Source organism: Narcine bancroftii, chromosome 2 (genome assembly GCF_036971445.1).
Source record: "Narcine bancroftii isolate sNarBan1 chromosome 2, sNarBan1.hap1, whole genome shotgun sequence".
Lineage (NCBI taxonomy): Eukaryota > Metazoa > Chordata > Chondrichthyes > Torpediniformes > Narcinidae > Narcine > Narcine bancroftii.
Genome location: NC_091470.1, coordinates 230,478,578 through 230,500,990, shown reverse-complemented (window position 1 = coordinate 230,500,990; position 22,413 = coordinate 230,478,578). Strand labels below are relative to the sequence as shown.

Sequence of the window (22,413 nt, the reverse complement as noted above, 5' to 3'; positions counted from 1 at the left end):
CGACCTCTGCCTGGTCAACCACCGAGACCCGTGATAATTCGATGTTTGAATTATTTGGACAGAGAAATGATACTTCGTTTAGCAGTGCAAAATGCAAGACAACGACAAGCTCCGTTAATGATTCAGAATAGTAGTTTATTTCTATCCTGATTTGAGTCAAGAGGTTATTCAGCGTCGGCGTCAATTTAATCCAGTTAAAGTAGTTTTGTGGCGTAAAGGTTATAAGTCTACTTTTCGCTATCCGGCAGTGTTGAAGGTGTTTTGTAGAGACTTTCAATCTCGGTTTTTTGAGAATGAGTGTGAAGCAGTGAGTTTTGCTGACTCGTTGCCAGATGTAAGAGGACAAAGACGTAGCCTACCATTGTCTCCTAAAGAAAAATCTGGTTGTTCTGGAAATGGAAGAAACAGCAGAAATGGGGGAAATGGGAATGGAAAGAGTCCGTTTCCTTGAAATGGGGTCGCCGAGTCTGGAATTTCTTGGATGAATAGAAGAATTTTTTTTTTTTAAATGTCATTATAATATCTTGTTATTCTTTGTTTGGCTGGGGAGGGAGAAATTTGCTCTATGTTCTACTAGTCATCAGCCACTGGTGGGTGATCCACACCCAACTTTTGTTTAGGGATTACTACCTTTTGGTAGCTTTTTTTGGGGGGGGGTTTCTTTTTATCTTTTTTTTTATTTTCATTTTATTTAGACTTTAATTTGTGGTTACTTTTTCATTGATCTGAGTCTTTATATATTGATATTATTAGTTTTTAGTAATAATAGTGGATATGTCAAAGTTGAAGTCTGCTACATTTAATGTTCAGGGTTTAAACAGTCCGATTAAGCATAAGCGTATTTTTATCAAGTTCGATCTTCGGTAAAACGTGTTCGGTAGAGATATGATTTTACCTGAAATGATTAAATTTGTGACTTTTGGCATAATGAGATGAAATATTGTTTAATAATGGGAAAAAATACATATGTTTCGTGGATAACTATAGTTTTTTTTAATTAATAGGTGGTTGTTATATTCAGAATATTTACATTTTGATTTATATTGACTAGATTTTAATATGTATGCTTTACTTTTTTTTATTTTTTCTTTTATGGCTCTCCTTAGGAGAGTTGGGGGAAGTTTCTTTTTTTTCTTTTTTTTTTAAATATATATAAAATATAACATTCATGCTTTGTTTATTGTTATATATGTTACTTATTATCTGTATTTTGAATGAATAAATAAAGTTTTTTAAAAAAGTGCTGGAGAAACTCAGCAGGACATGTAATGTCAATCGGAAGTAAAAGGCAGTCGATATCCCTTCGTCAGGAATGTTGAAAATCAGGCAGACGCCCAAATAAAAAGTCTGGGGAACAGGAGGAATGAGGCAACAGTTGGGAGGTAGAAGAGAAACAAGCTGAGAAGTGATGGGGAAGAGGGCAGAGGGAAATGAAGGGTTAGGAAGGAAGGGGTTGGGAGCTACAGGAAGGATGTTAATAGTATCACAATGGTCTGTAATTACATCACCATGACTGGGGTCGGTCCAGTGGAAGACATTAAATGCTTGTGATTTCAATGTCACTGAAGAGACAACATCTGGAATTATGTTGTTCTGTGTGTCCTTGACAGGGAAATGCCATTAATAACACAGGAGTGACTAACATGGATGGACCCTGTGGAATTTTCCAAGTGATGCAACACAATGTTTTATTTGTTAGGTGAGGGTGTATAGGAATTTCAACTGCACAATGCAGAAAAGCAACTGAATTTCTAGGTACAAGGATCAAGTGATAATACTTTACCACAGAATGGATACCACGAGTTATTTTCCTGTGCCATTATTTTTGCGTGGTGACTTCGAACACAATCATAACCACGCTACTTCTGATGTGTGAACCTAAAATAACATTCTGCTCATCTCAAGCTACCTTTAAATTCTTCTGTAATTAAACACATGACAAAAACTACAGTTAAAATCAGTTTCCCTAAAGTCACAAATTTCTTTCTCTTCTCCAACATTGGGGTGTAAACTATGTAATAATGTCTTACCTCTACTTGAAATAAGAGAACGTTTAACCAAGGTGATTTTACATTCTGGTTATATAATTTGCATTTTAAAATTCTCTCAAAATAGATTTTAAAATGTAATTAAAAAATTTATTGATATACTATAGAGACACGATGCAAACTTTCCTGAAAAGTATGAGAAAATGTTTAATTTTAAGCTTTGAGAATGGTAACAAACTTCAGGAATATACTGTACAGACTAGTGAACTAAGCAGACAAGAGACTGTTAAACATAATAGTTTCAAATGGGTTGATCAACCTGAGGTAAAACAATCTGTGAGTCAAAGCCATAAAGGACTTAATCTGCGGTTTTGATTTCGACCATTTCAGAACTCACAAAAACTTAAGAGTTAACATGTATTAATATACATGTATTAACATGTATTAAGAATTTAAAACATAAAAGAGACTCCACATATCCAATGACATTCCAGATGTGCTACTAATTGGGCTCAGGCATTTTTTGAATGAAAGTTACAAGAAAATTGCACAAAGTGAAACATAATCCATAGTGATTAAAGCAGGGATCTCTAGAGCCTGAGTGCCGACAGCATAATTGCATCAGGGGTTCTGAACCAGGGCAACTTGGATGCCTCAGGTTCATCGCTGGAATAGAAAGGAGACCTTGCTGTTACAGAGGTTATGGGAGCAGAGGAGGTGTTGATTACCCAAGTCATTACAATTGTGGAAAGTCAATTCAAAGTTCAATCTTAGAAATCCTGTGTTGAAACTCAGACTTTTAAACTGATCCTCAGAAGTAACCACAAAGGAGGTGAGAGACTGAGCGATCAGACTGTTGAAAACTCATGAATCCTTGTCGAGTTGCCCTGAGAGAAATGTCCTTTCATACAAATGGCTGTCAGAACTCCCGTCCTCCCTGTGCAGGGAAAACAAAACATGTGGCATCCATGATGCTTCCAAAACCCAGGCAAGGGTCAGCTGAAACGTCACCTCAGTGATCACGGTCCAATGCAGGAATTTACCTGCTTCCTTTGCCCAGATATGGGCCAATTAAAATGACCATTATAATGGTCACGGTGGTTCAATAATTCCCTTAACAAGGAGAATCTGCAAAAAATGTCCATTTCCACACAGTCATTCCACCTCTGTTTATCAGGTGGCTGGCTGATCAATACTGAAATAATGTTTCTTTAAGTGTCCCAATCACACGACTCACTCTCACCATCTGTTTTCCTGAATAAGCAACCATTCTTCTTGGTTCTTCTGCCAGAGCATCACTTTGCTTATAGTCAGTACTCAATGGTGCCACTCTGAATTTTGTGAAACCCGTGATTGTTTGCAGCCTGCACCAACCCCCAAAGTGAAACAGGAGCTGATACTTGTAAAAACCCCAACATACACTACACATTCGCAAACTCCCATAACTATCTTGACTAGACTTCCTCACACCCCCTGAAAGGTTTCTATCCCCTTCTCTCAATTTCTCCATCTCCATCGCATCTGTTCGCAAAATGAGGACTTCCAGTCCAGATCTTCCAAAATGTCTGCCTTCTTCCACGTGGCTTCCCCTCTACCACCATCAACTCAGCCCTCATCTGCATTTCTCACTCAGCTGCTCTGACTTCACTCTACCCCCAGATGCAACAAATACAGAATCCCCTTTATCCTCACCTACCACCCCACCAGCCTCTATATCCAACATATTATACTCCAGAATTACAACAGGATCCCTCTACCAGACACATCTTCCCCTGTCTTCCATAGGGATCTCTCCCTCCGTGACTCCCTCGTGCACTCATCTGTCCCCACCAATCACCCCCATCCCCAGCACCTTCCTTCTGTGGCCACATGCACCCACACCTCCTCCCTCGCCACAGCCCAGGGCCCCAAACAGGGCTTTCAAGTGAAGCAACACTTCAATTGTGTATCCACAGGAGTGATTTACTGCATCCAGTGCTCCCTTTGTGGCCATCTTCACATCAGAGAGACTGGGAGCAAATTGAGAGATTGCTTCGCTGAGCACCTTCACTGTCCACACCTATGACAGAGACCTCCCAGTAGCCAACAATTTCAGTTCGGTGTCACACTCCCATACTCACACGTCTGTCCATGACTTTATGTACTGACCCACCAAGACCACCTGAAAATTAGAGGAACACCACCTTATTTTGCATCTGGGCACTCTCCAGTCTAATTACATTAACATCAATTTTTCCTGTTTCTGCTAACCTGCTCTCCTCTTTTCCCCCCTTCCCACTCTCTTACCCCCCCTTCCTCCTCTATTCACCCAGCCATCCCTCCTCCCCTTGCTTGCTGCAGTCCCCCCTTCCTTCTCCACCTATTACCTCCTGCCTTGCAACCACACCTGCCCCCACTTTTTTTGTTCGGATAGTTGCCAACATTAGTCCTTCATTAAGGCATGGAAAAAAGACCAAAACAACAGTTATGTATTTTTACCTTTGCTATATAAAACACTGTTTGACCTGCTGAGTTTCTCCAGTATTGTGTTTTTACTTCAACCACAGTATCTACAGATTTTCATGTTTTACTTCATTTTCAATAAAGTAATTTTGACCAGTAGTCTTTGTTTTTGTATTGTATAAATAACAAATCAAATTCACCACTGACCATGCGTGTTTCCGGTCCCTACTTTGAATGGGCTCCCAGTCTTCCTCAGGGAAGAAGGCTCTCAGTTGATTTCCAAGGTTCAGTGTTCTGCACAACCTCTGAGCATAATTAGCAGACTTCATCCTCAGGATACCATTGACAACCAGCAAGGTTACACTCCCAACATATTGGTTGTCAAAGCTGTTGTTAAGTTTTCAATGCCATTCGGAAACAACTATAAACTCACTAACTATAATTAGAAATCCAATCTTCAATCTATTCAACATTGTGGTCAACATTAGCAAAACCAAGGAGATGATTGTGGACTTCATGAGGAAGTTAGGAGAACATGACCCAGTCCTCACCGAGGTCCAAGTTGTGGAGAGGGTCAAGAATTTCAAATTCCTGGGTGTCAACATCTCCTAGGTTCTGTCCTGGAGCCTCCATGTTAATGCAATCACAAAGAGGGCTAGCCAGCAGCTTTACTTTGTGAGGTGTCTGAGAAGATTCAATAGGTCTCTGAAAACTTCTATATGTGTACCGTGGAGAGCATTCTGGCTGGTTGCATCACTGCTTGGGAAGGAGGCGCCAACTCTCAAGACAAAAATGAACTCCAGAGGGTTGATAATGGCTTGCAACATCACAGGCACCAGACTTGAATCCATTGCGGACATCTACACGAGGCAGTATTTTAAAAATAAAAAAGAGCCTTCATCCGCAAGGATCCCCACCACCCAGGCCATCCCCACTTCATTCTGCTACCAATGGGAAAAAGGTAAAGGAGCCAAAGGCGAGCACTCAACGGCACAAGGACTACTTCTTCCCTGCTGATTCCTGAATGATCAATGAACCAAAGACACTGCCTTATTTTTTAGGCACTACTTTATTTTTAATAGTAATATTGTAAGATGGTTATAATATGAATGTTTGTTCTGTGACGCTGCTGCAAAACAACAAATTTCACGACTTGTTCAGGAGAATAAATTCTGATTCTGATCAAAAGTAAAAGTATAAAGAACATTTACATAGTTAAGACCAAATGAAAAAACTTAAAATTCTTGTACTATTTCCAACTTCAACTTGCATGTTCTCTTCTTTGCTTCACACGACATTTTATATACAAAGAAAACTCCCTTGAATTGATACGGCAGCAGCAAGCATCAAAAAGAGGGAATTTGGATTGTTTTTAAAATGGCAAATTTGTATTGCTGTCATTTCTTTGATAAATGCAAAAAAAAAAACCATAGCCCATTATTTTTAGGGTCAGCACATAGGGGTTAGTACTGAATTTAAAGAGTGTGCCAACAAATACATCTCTGCCTCCTCAATTATATCAAATTAGGAGACTATTAAGTATTAAAAGAACAGCTTCACAACCCAAATTGCCAGAACATTCTGGAAATATTCAAATCCATTTATCACAAATTTAACATCCTACAATATGCAGCAGTTTAAACATTACTTAAAAAACTAAGTTACTTCACAAGAACAAAGAAAATAACCAAACAAAAGCAATTGGTAGAAAGTCAAAACTCAGCAGATGAAAGACAAATTAAAAAGGAGATTGTAGGGCACATGAAGCATAACCACCATTGTTGGTACAAAATCAAGTACAATCTATCAGAGGAGTGGGAGAAATGACAAGATCAAATGAGGAAATTAAAAGTGTTACAAAGTACATTATAGAGATTTTAAATAATAGGACGAGTTCAAATTTAAGGCATTCAGTATGACCCTCTGGTTTTGAAATCAGTCAAGAAAGGCATGTCTAAACGGGCCCAGCATAGGAAAGGGTACAAACATCAAGGTTTTAAAATATAGATATGACAGATGAGTACTAAAAACAACACATCAAGGTCACAACAAATATAACAAGTACATGCAAACATCTTTCCATATGTAGGGAAAACAACTGTTCCTAATACAGTAGCTACATTGGCAATAAAGTGAATAATTTTGCATCCTTTCAGTTACATTAAGATAATTTTGTATTACTAACAAACCCTCTCTAGTGCTAAAAATTCACACAAATACTTAACAGGTCCTAGAATTCCTCAACATCAAGATGCTGAAGAGGAGGATTTTTTTTACTCTGCAGTTATTTATTACATAATTTTAACAAAGTTTCAAAGGCTCTTTTCAATAAGAATAATGAGTGCCTTTGTTTTCGACATGATAAAACAGGAAAGCATATTGTCAATATCTACCCTAATTTGGTTTCGCAAATTATATCCCATAACCAAATCTAATCTCTCTCAACTGGATTGAATAGAACCAAAGTTAGGACACTCCTCCTTAGAGGAGGAGGAGGAAGAGAAAGAAAGCGAATAAAAGTGAATGAATGCAGATCAAGGATATAGTGGGTCTCAATGAGTAATACAAGGAAAGTACTAAGATCAAGCAGATGAGAAATGGGGAAGCTAGTTTATACATCAAAAGTGTGTTAAGAAAACAAGTGTTAGAAGGTAATAGGAAAGCCACGATCACTTCTCTTTCCCCAACACAACCTAAAAAAAATGCAAGAGGTCTTGAAGCACACAAAATTCATTTATTATCTAGTTTACAAGTTGAGGTCAGAAGAAAGTTGTGTAGTCATTTATGTTTTTTTAAGACTGCAATGTCGGGGTGAGAGAGAAAAAAATACGCTGAAAAAATTAACTTAATTACAGCCCATGTGATTTTTCATACTGGGCGTCTTTTTCAACTGCATATACCTGAGCACAATAGTCCCGGTGCTTGGAAGTGCGTGACCGACAACGAATTTTTCCTGTACGATTTACACTTCCTCCAGAAAGTTGTCGGGGTCCTACAGGATAAATCACGGTGCAGGAATTGACTCAAAATCCCTGCACATGATTTTTTAGACTGCCCATGTAGTGGCAAAGTTCCTTGATTATGCCATTTATTATGCCAAAAATTATCACATTTCATAATATTGTTTTTTTAGTTCTGCCACTTGGGAGTGTGGTTTCAATTCATGAACTTCAGGTTGGCCTACTTTTTGTTCAAACAAGCAGCTGCAGTCATCCTACTCCCCATGAATAATTTCCAAGGCAAAAGGTTTCTAAGACTTACAGTTTCTCATCATAGCATCATTGATAAAATTCTCCTGTCTTGGTAAAGCTCTTGCACATATTTATTTTGGTCCCACTATGCAAGATGTGAATGAATTTTTTGTGGGACAAATGTTACTTGTCATTCATCAGCCCAAAACTGAATGTCATTCAGATTTTGAGCATGCATGTGAACTGCTTCATTTTCTAAGGAATTGAAAACAAATTTGAACAAAAATTTCCATTTCTGAAACAATGCAAGGAAAATAGGCCATTAAAGAATCTAGACCTTGAGCAGTGAGGTGCTGGAGATGAGATAACTCATCTTTAATAACAATAACTATTTCCCTTTGTGCAAAGTAAAATTTGATCCATTGTCGTCAACTTCCAGCAACTCCCTATGCCTACCAACTTTAGTTCTACACAAGTATTTAAACAAGCATGACATCAAGGAGTCATCTTGATATTGGGAATGATCGCCATCACCTCCGCAATTCAACTCTGTGGTTTGTATTTGAAACAAGGCTGCCATGAAGTCTGGTACCTAGAGGCCCAGGGAAAACACATTAAATAGATGACCAAATAAATGCTCAAAACTGATAGACAAAAAAAAAGGCCTTCCATTATTTTGCAGATGAAAGAAGATACCATGGGCAAGGAACTCTCCTGACTACTTCCACTCTCAGTCCTCCATTGTGTAGAATAGCTTTGAAATGGCATCAAAAGCCTTCATGGGGTCATGTAGAGCAGCAACTTAAGTGTACTGTAATCATGGCCTGCAATATCCCTTTGAATCACCTCATCTTCAGAATTCCCATGTTTGAATCTGCCATTGTTGAGTGTAGGCATATTTATGGAAGCTCTGCCTTCCGTTACCATTAAATTGCCCATCACCATTTACAATTAAAGGCAGCAGAATTTTTTGAACCTGATGCACTGGCTGAAAGATCACTTGTCCTATGTAATTCAGGTTGCTTTCTTGTTTTTAAATTGGGTTTAAACCTTTTGTATTTTTCACTGAAGGAAGTTTGTTCCTCTGATTTGACAATTGTAGAATGAGGGATTCTCAGGTCACAATTTCAGGTGAACATTATGTCACGAATATCCAATTTTGAACTGCCAGACCAGTTCAGAATAGAGCCAACTGCCAGACTAGTTCCGAATAGAACCGAAGAACACCAACACAGAAGCAGGCCCTTTGGTCATACAGACCATGCCGAACTCCTATTACGCTTTAGTCCTGTCAGGCTGCACCAGAACCATAGCCCTCCATATCCATTTACCGATCCAATCTCTTAAATGTTGAAATCAAACTCTAATCCACCGCCTCCACTGGCACTCACCACCCTGAGTGGTTTCCCCCTTAATTAATGTTCCCCTGAAACATTTCATCTTTAACCCAGGTCTCCATTCCTCTCAACCAATCTTAATGGAAAAAAAACTTGTTTGCATTTACCCATTCAATCTTTTATACCTCTATCAAATCCCATCTCATTCTCTGATGCTCTAGGGAACAAGTCCAAACCTATTCAACTTTTCTTTACAACTCAGGCTCAAGTTCCAGCAACATATTTGTACATTTTCTCTGCACTCTTTCAATCTTATTGATCTTTCTTGTAGCTACACACAATTCTCCAAATTTGGCCTCACCAATGTCTTCTACAACTTGAACATGGAATTGTACTCAATAGTTTATGAAGCCCAATGTGCCAAGAATGCTCTTTCCCACCATCAATACACCACTTTCAAAGAATTCCCATATCCCTCTGATCTACCACACTCTGCAGTTCCCTACCATTTAACGTGCAAGTCCTCATCTGACTTGTCCTACCAAAGTCTAATACATCATACTTCTCCTGCCATTTTGCAGCCCATTTTTCAAGTTAGTCCATATCCAAATGAAAGTTTTTAAAAGCCTTCCTCACTATCCACTATACCATGCTAATTTGCTGCTCCAATTTACATCATCACCATCCAGATAGTTGAAAGAGATGATAATGGTCCCAGCACCAATCCTCTAAGCACTCCACTAATCAAAGGCCTTCAGTCAGAGAGGCAACCATCTCCTGCCTCACTGGTTTTTCGCACAAAACCAACATCTAATTCAATTTACTATCTCATCCTGAATAGCAAGTGAATAAATTTACTTTGCCAATTTCCCACGTGGGACCTTGTCAAAGACCTTACTGAAGTTCGTGTGGACAACATTTACTGCTTTTCTTTCATCAATTTTCCTGTTAACCTCCTCAAAAAACTCAATATTGGTTAGACATTACCTGCAACACACAAATCCACATTTTTTTATTTTTTAAATTTAGACATGCAGCACCGTAACAGGCCATGCCACCCAATTAAACTACACCCCCGATATATTTTTGAACAAAGAGAGGAAACCAGAGTCCCTGGGAAAAACCTACACAGATACAGGGAAAACATACAAACTCCTAATAAGACAGTGCAGTATTCGAACCCCAGTCCTGATCACTGGTGCTGTAACATAGACAGGGACTGATTAGGAATGGTCAATCTAAGTACTTGTATATCCAGTCTCTTAGAAATAATTTCCACTTGCTCAAGCTTAAAGTTAAGATTTTAGAACATTCAACCAGCAGTATTCACTGGCAACAAGGGCAGGAGAAGAGATGGTTGAGAACTCAAAGTTGCAAAAGTATTGTGATGAAAGAGGACTAAAATCCAAGACACACAAGAATCAGCTTCTTGATCAATTTAAAAAAGGTTAAAGAGCGCATAAAAGATATTAAAATAGCACAGAGTGCCAATTAAATAAAGCAAATCATTTATTCTGGCATCCTACTGAATGTATACTACAACTAATAAGAAAGATAGAATAAATACTCATCACATCAGCAGCCAAGTTCACATTCTCATCTTCACACAAACTTGTGTCCACCTGAAGGGAACTCAGTTTAATCCCAAGTGTCAACAACATCTCAGTACTGCAATTAACCATCAGCCTAGACACTCAAACCTGCCAGGGCTAGAAGACCATAACCTTGAGACTCAGTACAAACACCAAAAAAAATTTAAATTCCAAATCAGTTTAACATGCATTCACCCACATGTACCCAGAGATTTGAAAAGATACATTAAAACTGAAACCAGGCATGAACTGGTAGGATAAGCATTTCAAGATGGCATTTTATAACCTGCCACATTAAGAGATAACATCCATTAAAAAGGATCATGGACTACGGATGACAACTTTAAAAATATAAATGTGAATTAAACCAAATTTTACAGAAATCAACAGGTATCTTTGGATAACTGAAGACAACTACCAACACTAATTGAAGGCTTAAAACAAAATGTTATCAGTTACATGTCATGAACCATAGAGCCACCATTTAGCAAACATACACAATGAAATTTGCTATCAAATCCAGTTCCAGCACTGCCTTTGGTCATCTGAGGGAAGCCACGTCATGATTCCTTTATTTTCATATATTCATACACAAAATGTAAATGCAAAATTTGTCAGCCTTTGCCTTCCATAAAGGGATACCAAGAGGTACAAGCATTATCCAGCACCCCCAACAATAAGGTAAAAAGAAACAAGAGTGTCCCTTAAGAGACATCAATATCCATGGAACTGCCTCCAGTGCTCCCACAGCCTCTGCAGCTGACAAACGAGAGCTCCAGATCTGAACCTCTGATGCCATCAGCAAGCTTTCAGAGCCGAAAGCCCATTCAGGAACCCTTCTTTCCTTCAGCACCCTCCTGAATCTTGCATCCACTTGACTTCAAACCAAGCAGAAATCTCAGTTTACCGGGTAGCAGCAGTCCTCTCCTCTGAGGTGCTTCCTAATCTTGAGCAACCAAACAGAAGTAATCTTAAATCACTGGAAAGACAATGACCTTGGCTCCACAAATGTTTTTTCAGTGTTCTTTTTCAGCTCAACACCCTGAGCTCTGAAGCCCTATTACATCCAATTCTGATCTCTATCACAGTAATAGAGTACCATGTGGACAAAGAAAATGATTCTAGTTTGTTCTCAAAACTTCCTAAGGAAAAAGTTCAATAATCCCACAAATTCCAAGAAATACCTCGCCAAATTGCTTTATTCAGAATGGTGATGATAACCTATAATCCACATTTTTTCGCACGGACCCCAGATAAAATGGTGAAAGAAATGCACCATTTCTCAAATTACCCAACCACCCACCCTGCCAATCATCTTCAATACCATCTGTAGTTAGATGTGACCACATATGATTGGTCAAGAAGCTAAGCACATCATAAAATGAATGCCTGTAGTTCTGAAATTCATTTTACCAACTACAGTCTTGATCAGCCTATTAAAATGGCAAAGTGGTAGTAACTTCATGATTTTGCAGAGGAATTTATTTAAAAACTGGTCAGAGGGAGTATCCAAACAAATTGCTAGAAAATAGGAAACAAGATATCTTTTCTCTGCTTTAGAAAAATTGCTTCAGCTATTACCATATATTTTGGCATAAAAGTCGACCTTCAGATATGTCGGGTCCCCATTTTCAGCCTCATTATCATGCTTTTTATCATATATCAGGTGTACAAGTCGACCTCCCAAAAATTAAATAAGCGATTACAATTACAGTTTTAAAAAAAGTTACTTCTGGCCAGGAAGATGCCAAACAGTGCCAGATCCAAGCCTTCAGCATTGACTGCAGCCAGAGTAAGGTTCGGTGCCGTCCGCATCGAAGAAGTTGCCTTACTGCCCAAGTGTTCTCAATGCAGGAACTACGGCTATGCGTCAGCACCTGGACAGGAGCGGCAACCTCAGGTTGGTTATGGCAGCAGTGAGGTGGTGTTGGGAGCGGCGGCACCAGTGGTAGGGAGGTGCTTCGGGTCATCTTATACACCGAATACTTTGAGCTTTTTTAATTTTAAGGGCTCATTTCTTTTGTACCTGGCATACAAGTCGCCCCCTGATTTTTGAGTGCTTTTTGAGGGTTTCAAGACTAGACTTTCTTTTACTAGACTTAGAGAAAAATTTGGGATATTATCAAATTCTTTATTTGCTTATTATCAAGTTCAGGCTTCACTGTTAGAAAATTTTGGACAGGATTTGTTGTCACCTGGACAAACTAAATTTGAGATATTAATTGATGATATGGGAAAGGGTTCATTTCTGAAATGTATGCGTTATTAGTTTAGTTAATTATAACTTTCTACATCAGTTGTATTTGACTCCTGAGAAATTGAAAAAAAGAAAGTTTTAGTTCTTCAAATTTGTGTTTCTGATGTGGAAGACAGACAGGTACTTTCTTACATTCAATATGGACATGTGAAAAAGTTTAACCTTTTTGGGAAAATATCATTAAGTCTTTGGAAGATTTATTCAAGATTAAACTGCAACTTGATCAGTTATTTTGTTTATTGGGTTATACTAATACATTAATGATGGGTTTGTGATTGGATAAATTTCAAATAGCATTTATACGTCTGGGGTTAGCGGTGGCTTGAAAATGTATTGCTGTTACATGGAAGAATGATGTTGAATTGAATATACAAAGATGGCATAATGAACTAAAATTGTGTATTTACTTAGAGAAGATAACTTATAACCTACAAAATATTTTTTTTATTAAAATGTGGACTTTATATTTGAAATGTATGGGTTTGGATACAAGGTAAATGTTTTTTTAAAAATGATGTCAAGGGTTGGCACACTCCTCTACTTGTAAACTCCTCTGAAGTTGCGTTCCAACAGACCGATGATCGCAAGTCGAAAAAAAATCAAAGTCGAAAAAGAATATAGATATACCTTGAATAATCACCGACAGCACTGTATCAGTCCTCGCAAAGATCCCACTGCCCCACTCTCTCCCCTTTATCATTCTCAACACTGATTCCGCTGCCACGCTCTCTCCTGACAGTGCTATATCAGTCCTCAGTGATCCCACTGCCATGCTCTCTCCCAACAGCGCTATATCAGTCCTCAGTGATCCCACTGCCACGCTCTCTCCTGACAGCGCTATATCAGTCCTCAGTGATCCCACTGCCTCGCTCTCTTGACAGCGCTCTATCAGTCCCTGCAAGTTTTCCGACTGAACTAAAACAAGTTATTGACCAAGGAGGTGACAAAAAATTCACCTTAGAGGAATTTATTGGAAAAAAAAAATCAAAGATGCAAGTGATTACAAGAAAATAATCTTAAGTAGAGGAGCATCTGTACTCAGGTGCTCAGTTTTTAAATCATGAAGAAAAAAAATAAGAAATTTAGTTAAGCAAATGATTAAACTAACTTTTTTTTAAAAAAATACAGGTAGCTCAATATTTGATTCATGGCACACTATAGTTGACTCTTTACTACCTTGCAAACAAGGTTTTGTTCAAGGTCAGTTAGGGATAGACAACAATGTTGGTGCAGCCAATGATACTCGTATCTCTTGAAAAAATGTAACCTAGTCAACTAACTAATCCAAACTTGTTCCCTTACTAAAAGTGCTAAAGAACTCAATCCCCACTAAAATGCAAAGACTACTTTAAGTGGTCTGCATTAACCCATCTTGATCATCACTACAAACTACACTTATAGAAATACTCTGAGGTTAAATGTATTTGAATCAACAATGATGTTTAATATCACGTATGATAAAGTTCAAACTCTATTAAAATGACAATGTCAAACAAAACTTGCTGTGCTACATGTAAGGAGTTTATATACTCTCCCTGTGACCTGCATGGGTCTTCTCCAGGTGCTCTGAGTTCTTCTTTGGCTTGGCTTCGCGGACGAAGATTTATGGAGGGGGTAAAAAAGTCCACGTCAGCTGCAGGCTCGTTTGTGGCTGACAAGTCCGATGCGGGACAGGCAGACACGATTGCAGCGGTTGCAAGGGAAAATTGGTTGGTTGGGGTTGGGTGTTGGGTTTTTCCTCCTTTGCCTTTTGTCAGTGAGGTGGGCTCTGCGGTCTTCTTCAAAGGAGGCTGCTGCCCGCCAAACTGTGAGGCGCCAAGATGCACGGTTTGAGGCGTTATCAGCCCACTGGCGGTGGTCAATGTGGCAGGCACCAAGAGATTTCTTTAGGCAGTCCTTGTACCTTTTCTTTGGTGCACCTCTGTCACGGTGGCCAGTGGAGAGCTCGCCATATAATACGATCTTGGGAAGGCGATGGTCCTCCATTCTGGAGACGTGACCCATCCAGCGCAGCTGGATCTTCAGCAGCGTGGACTCGATGCTGTCGACCTCTGCCATCTCGAGTACCTCGACGTTAGGGGTGTGAGCGCTCCAATGGATGTTGAGGATGGAGCGGAGACAACGCTGGTGGAAGCGTTCTAGGAGCCGTAGGTGGTGCCGGTAGAGGACCCATGATTCGGAGCCGAACAGGAGTGTGGGTATGACAACGGCTCTGTATACGCTTATCTTTGTGAGGTATTTCAGTTGGTTGTTTTTCCAGACTCTTTTGTGTAGTCTTCCAAAGGCGCTATTTGCCTTGGCGAGTCTGTTGTCTATCTCATTGTCGATCCTTGCATCTGATGAAATGGTGCAGCCGAGATAGGTAAACTGGTTGACCGTTTTGAGTTTTGTGTGCCCGATGGAGATGTGGGGGGGCTGGTAGTCATGGTGGGGAGCTGGCTGATGGAGGACCTCAGTTTTCTTCAGGCTGACTTCAGGCTCTGAGTTACCTCCCACCCTTCACACCAATGGGCTTGTAAGTTAATTGGGTGTAATTATGCAGCACGTGTTTCAATGGCCAGAATCCACTTCTACCATATTGTAAATAAAATTTAAATTTAAAGAATACAGGATTGACAAAAACCTTGCAATGGAAACAGCTTGTGTTAATTTTGATTTGCAAAACAACAATATTGTTTGAATGCCACTGTTGGCAACACATTAAAATCATTGTTTCCTATTTAATTCCATTGTACTGCATGTTATTTGCACAGAGCCCTCTCAATTTTACAGATACATTATTCACAATTCATTCCATTTCAAAAAATTGTCACAACAATGGGAAAGCTCTTAATTAGGAAAATCTGATTTAGTTCAATACAAAGAACAGCAAGTCTACTCTTGCCCTTGTGTGACTGCAGCATCAACTCCATTCTGTTTCTGCCATTGATCAACTCCAATTTCACGTCCAATCCCATCAGATTTGGACAAAATGAAACATTGCTTCAATCATCTAAACAGAGCCAGAACAAAATTGCATAATCATAATATTTACAATAAAATTATCAGTGCCCAGTAAATTGCATTAATCCATACTCTGCTTTTTAAAACAACAAGATTGCAGCAAGGGGGTTGAGCAGACTAATTAAACTCAAATATAATGCACATGACTATTCACCTTGCAATAAACTATTCAATCACCTTGGTCACAACCACTTCTGCCTGCTATCTTCAGGAAAAAAGTACAGAAGCCTGAAGTCCAAAATTTCTTGGTTCAGAACAGTTTCTTTTCAAAGTCTCTCAGGCTCTTGAAGCTCCCTTACCACACAAATCACAACTCTGATCCCATAAAAAAGAACTGTCTGCACTATTGTAATGCCACATTTTTCCTCTTGCACTATGGTAACTGTGAATATTTACTAATTAGTTACAGGAAAGTCTGCAGACACTGTGATTGCAATGCAATAAATAAAAGTACTGGAGAAACCTTGCAGGTCATACAGCATATATAGGAAGTAAAAGGTAACCAATGTTTCAGGCCCAAGCCCTCCTTTAAGGTACAAGCAAAAAGCAGACAGGCACCCGAATTAAAAGGTGGGGGAGGGACCGCACATGTCCTCCATAACTTCAACAACATCCAGTTCCCTGGACTCCACTGCCTTATTTTTCTCCATAGGTGTACAGTTTCAGAACACCACCATCCCCCATACTGAAGCTATTTGTTTTTCTCAAATACCAATCCCCTTGTAATATACATTTTAACTTGATTCTTTTGTCAGCTACAAAATTTAAATTAAAAAGTAAAGGTCTTGTATCCTGTGAAAGATCCAAATATTGAGGGTTTTTTTTTAAATTGTACAAGATCATACCAATAAATTCTCCAGCTGGAATGATTCAATGGTTGAGCTTCCAAATTTGGAAACATATACTTGTTTGCATTTAGACACCGATGTCAGCATTTTACCGTAGGAGTGTCAACATTTGCCAGCAAGATTATATCTAATAAGTGCTTGTTAGTTCAACTCCAAGGAAAAAAAAACATTTTTCCAAAATGCTCCAAGGTGAGTTGTCTCAGGGAGGGAAAGGCTTTGGCCTTCTCCACTCCTGCAGAAATTAATTCCCAAAACTGCTCTAGTTGCTGAGTTCTAAGTCCTCCAAATGTTGTCATGAAAGGATCAGCTAACACAGCATGCTGGCTTAACATAATATCATTATCAGACAGACCACTTCAATGGATTAATTTATTAGTCCCAAGAAAAATCATCTCTATTTAATATCCAAACAAAATAGCATGCAAGTTATAGTATAGAAACATTCAAAACTGTACAAGTGTCATTGTTACACACAGATTCTCACCTTGAGCATCTACAAACCTACCTGCAGTTTATTAAAATAACGCGAATAAATATTTTAGACCATGACTTTTTTTAATAACAATTAAAAGGTAAAACAAAAATCTGTAGACACCATGGTTGAAGTAAAAACACGATGCTGGAGAAACTAAAGGGCATGGTTTGACCTGCTAAGTTTCTCCTGCATTGCATTTTTACAATCACAAGGTCCGCACTTAAGCTTTTTTTTTTTGCAATTATGAAATTGTGTGTTATTCAAAGTCCAAATGTATTTTACATTAGCAAAACTAGATTTCCAGTTACAATTTTACTAATGCCAATTCAAATGCAAAATTCAGTGTTCAAACTAATATCTAAACTAGAAATTAAATAAAATGTTCTTTTAAAATCTAAAAAAAATCAACCATCTGGAATACAATACAAAAAGCAGTTATAGAAACATCTAAAGAACAGATGGAAATATTGGAAGCGGGGGGGAGCAGTGTCGAGGACGGTTACCTGAAATTGGTAAATTTAGTGTTCATGTCACTGGGTTTTAGGCATCGAATGCCCCCCAAAGTTCCTCAACATGATTATCCAACTGCACGAAAACCAACAAGGTCGGGTTAGATACAGCAATGAGCTCTCTGAACCCTTCTCCATTAACAATGGCGTGAAGCAAGGCTGAGTTCTCGCACCATCCCTCTTTTCAATCTTCTTCAGCATGATGCTGAACCAAGCCATGAAAGACCTCAACAATGAAGACGCTGTTTACATCCGGTACCGCACGGATGGCAGTCTCTTCAATCTGAGGCGCCTGCAAGCTCACACCAAGACACAAGAGAAACTTGTCCGTGAACTACTCTTTGCAGATGATGCCACTTTAGTTGCCCATTCAGAGCCAGCTCTTCAGCAGTTGACGTCCTGTTTTGCGGAAACTGCCAAAATGTTTGGCCTGGAAGTCAGCCTGAAGAAAACTGAAGTCCTCCATCAGCCAGCTCCCCACCATGACTACCAGCCCCCCCCACATCTCCATCGGGCACACAAAACTCAAAACGGTCAACCGGTTTACCTATCTCGGCTGCACCATTTCATCAGATGCAAGGATCGACAACGAGATAGACAACAGACTCGCCAAGGCAAATAGCGCCTTTGGAAGACTACACAAAAGAGTCTGGAAAAACAACCAACTGAAAAACCTCACAAAGATTAGCGTATACAGAGCCAGTGTCATACCCACACTCCTGTTCGGCTCCGAATCATGGGTCCTCTACCAGCATCACCTACGGTTCCTAGAACGCTTCCACCAGCGTTGTCGCCGCTCCATCCTCAACATTCATTGGAGCGCTTTCATCCCTAACGTCGAAGTACTCGAGATGGCAGAGATTGACAGCATCGAGTCCACACTGCTGAAGATCCAGCTGCGCTGGGTGGGTCACGTCTCCAGAATGGAGGACCATCGCCTTCCCAAGATCGTGTTATATGGCGAGCTCTCCACTGGCCACCGTGACAGAGGTGCACCAAAGAAAAGGTACAAGGACTGCCTAAAGAAATCTCTTGGTGCCTGCCACATTGACCACCGCCAGTGGGCAGATATCGCCTCAAACCGTGCATCTTGGCGCCTCACAGTTTGGCGGGCAGCAACCTCCTTTGAAGAAGACCGCAGAGCCCACCTCACTGACAAAAGGCAAAGGAGGAAAAACCCAACACCCAACCCCAACCAACCAAAATTCCCCTGCAACCGTGTCTGCCTGTCCCGCATCGGACTTGTCAGCCACAAACGAGCCTGCAGCTGACATGGACATTTACCCCCTCCATAAATCTTCGTCCGTGAAGCCAAGCCAAAGAAGATTTGACTTCATCCTAACAATTAAGAGTCTGTGTGGCAATGGGGAAAGATACAGTGCTTCCAAATATATTGCTCCACATTTGTACATATTATGTGGAAATGCACAATGAAATTTTCATTAAAGCCAATCACTTCATCTAATTTCTAGAATCAAAGAAATTTTAAATTTATAGCATGCAATCCAAAGAGCCAATGACCACACGGTATAAATTTGTAAAATGAACAAGCGTAAATCAGGGAATCACTACACAATCTACCAAAAACTATGTAACATTTTATGTACAGATGATATTACAACATTAAATACCAAAGCAAAAAAATCAGCATAACTAAATAAAACTTGTATTTCTGCAATGTTTTAATTTTGATGGCACCACAGACTACATTCATTAACGAAAACATAACTTGGGAGATATTACTGAGAGGGGCAAAGACTGAAATGTTGAAATTAAATCCAAAAAGGTTTGCTAAAAGTGTTGCCAATTAATAAGGGAATTTAAAGAGCATCAAGACTATCGGCCTGTGGCACTCCACTAATTCAGAAAGGTTTTGTATTTTCTACCTTAAAAATATTTCTTGCTTTGGTTTCCACCACTTTTCCCATCTTAAGACACAAGGACCCACATAACTTCTATTGAACTTTTTTCTAGAAAATTCTTATCTGTTTTTGCTTCTCTTGAGTTTACTCTTGTCTTCTGCATTATCAATGCCCCAGTCTTTTGTTTGACTCTCGAATTTTCCCAATCATTTTTGTCACCATTACCAATCCCTTATTTAATATTCCAACTAGTCTTGATAACTATGTCCAAGGAATTGTGCTTCTTTCAGATAGCAAGTTCCTGTGTGGAGGCTTTATCATTATTTCCCCTCTAATTTTTTTTACTAAATTCTTCAAATTCAAGACCTCTGTTCGAAAGGAAATTGGTCCTTTCTTCTTTCTTGAAATCTAAATTTTATGGTATCCTATAATTTTTGCTTCCAAGTTCTACAGCGAGGAAAACAGGCCCTTTGGCCCAACTTTCCAATGCCAAAGTCAAATCCATTTTTCCTACATTCAGCCATACCCCTCTGAACCACATTTCTCCATTCAGTTTCTCAGAAAACATCAAGCCTAGCCAACCTCTCCTTGCCAACATTGTCTTTCATATCCATTGCATCATCTTCAATGCAAATATGACTTTCTCAATTACATGGTGATCAGAAATTTATACACTAAAGTTGCAGTCTAATGAGTGGGTCCAATTCTATCTGAGACAATCTGCCCATTATATTATGTCTCATTTAAGAAAGCATTCCCAATGCTTTTTAACTACCTTAATTGACCAATCCTGCTTCATTTTAGCACATGTAAAGTGCAGCCCACATTTCTCTTCACTCCTCAGCATTTCCATTGCACTGTTGCACCTGCTCAAATGCATTACCACTCCAGGCTGAACTTCAATTGTCACCCTTCTGCACAACTGACAGAGCGTCAATATCTTCCTGTAACCTCAAAGCTTTGCTCCTCCTTGCAAACTAAACTGTTAATGTTTGCATCATCTGCAAATTTAAAAACAAGCAAAATCAAACGCCCAAGTATCACATCTTTTGCAATCCTGTTGATAGTCGCCTTCCAGTCACAACACCCAAACAACTACTTTTTAATTTCTGCAACTAAGCAAATTTTCCACCATCCCTTCAGTCCCAAGGACTTTGAATGTATGATCAGCGCTCCCATGAGCCACCTTGTTAAAAACGCACATAAAATCCACACTATGTCAAACGCTGTCCTGAAGTTCTCCTTCGCTCTTTTACTTCAAACACTGTCCTCACTGATTTTTCCTATTACCTCTTAGCAAAAATATTATTGCATTAAGTTAATGAAATCTTAGCCTAACACATCCATTAATCATAAAGAAATAAGAGATGAAATGAAAGCATTAACATCTCATCACATTATGCAAATAACATGCCTATAAATTGGTTATTTCAACACAGTACAAAAACATTAGGTTCAATATCAACAATACTGTCAGTACACCATCATGCTCCACAATGCAAACATAACAACTGTATGCTGTCTTCTTGTCAATAACAATCTTAGTCCTAACCTAATTAAATGCTGAATGGAGACAAGATGCTTTCTCTCCGTAAAATAAAGCATTCCAAAAATTGTATACCATTTACTCAACACGCAGTTCAAAAATATAAGCCACAATGCCCCTGACAGCCTTGTTCCCATCTTCCTCAATTAAAGATTCTAGACTCATAGTAATTGGATTTTAATGAAATGATATTTAAAAATAAAGCAATGAAACAAAAATTCCACAATTTTCTCAATAAACTGATTGACCCAAGGCATGCCTTCAGTCCTGTTACAATTTTGATTCTGCAAACCTGATTCAAGGCCTACACCAGTGAACCTTTTTTTTATAAAAAAAATCCATTACATCCGACTTAAGGAGAACAGTTTTGACTACTCATTCTTGTGAAAGGTGACAGAAAATCCCACCGACCCCAAGTTCAACATGCACGAAATGGACAGTCTGCTAAGATTGACGATTCCCAGAACACTCGAGTAATAAAATTCACCAGTCTTTCGCCAACACATTAAAGCAACACACGCAGTGCTTACAAATCTGCCTTGCACAATCTGTAATAAAATATTGGGGGGGGGGGGGGGGAAGAGGTCCAGGAAGAAGCACACTGCAAAAATTCTACAGTACCATGTAGTCAAAATTTAAAGTCATGGAGGAAGAGGACTTCCCTTCAAAACTGATGGAATATCCACAATTAGGCACGTGTTTGGGGCGGGGGGGGGGGAAGAAGAAACATCATACTAATTAAAAAGGGCAGGGGGGTGGGAGAAGAGGAAAGATGAAGAGTTGCTATGCTTGAAGAGTCCATGCAGAAGAGGGACAGTAGGAGCTAGAGATGGAACCAGAGTTTGCCCCCAAGCACCTGAATTATGCAACCTCAAAATGCGCAGACTTCCCTAGAAACGGCAGCGTGGCTGGGCGGAGAAGCAGCGAGATCTGCAGCACAGCAAGGCTGCCTCTCCCCATCCCCATCCCCACCCCCAGCCCCAGCCCCCCTTGCTTTGCTCCTTCCTCTCTCGTCCAGCCCCCCTCCCCGAGCACTCGAATGGCAACCACTCCTTACCTCCTCGAGCAGGGACGCCGTGTTCCTGCAGTTGAGCAGCTTGGTGGTGAAGCTGGAGGTGGTCGGCGAGTTGTAATCCTCCGTCGTCTCGGCGATGAACTCCGACACCGATATTTGATCGGGCATCCTTCACGCAGTGGGCGAGCGACCGACGGGGAGAGAGAGAGAGAAAGAGAGAGAGCCCAGCGTCCCAGGTGAGGATGAGGAAACAATACGAGGGCAGATTTAATGACAAGCGCCCGCACGGCAGCCGAGTTTCACCGCGCAGGTTCCCCCCCACCCCGACTCCCCGCGCACGCGCGCCCC

General features: G+C 39.8%; 1 protein-coding gene across 14 annotated transcripts in view; it reads right to left on the bottom strand.

Moving 5' to 3' along the window:
* The window catches only part of LOC138755133 (arf-GAP with SH3 domain, ANK repeat and PH domain-containing protein 1-like), a 479,430-nt gene that overhangs the window by 277,393 nt on the left and 179,624 nt on the right, over positions 1-22,413 (bottom strand). For 12 of the 14 annotated variants that reach the window (XM_069920508.1, XM_069920497.1, XM_069920510.1 and 9 more), the window contains one exon: positions 22,108-22,234. In XM_069920508.1, coding sequence (XP_069776609.1) covers positions 22,108-22,234 — 127 coding nt within the window. Of the gene's footprint in view, positions 1-1,783; positions 1,922-22,107; positions 22,376-22,413 lie in introns of those variants that run through there. The other 2 variants (XM_069920511.1, XM_069920506.1) reach the window with 2 other exon arrangements.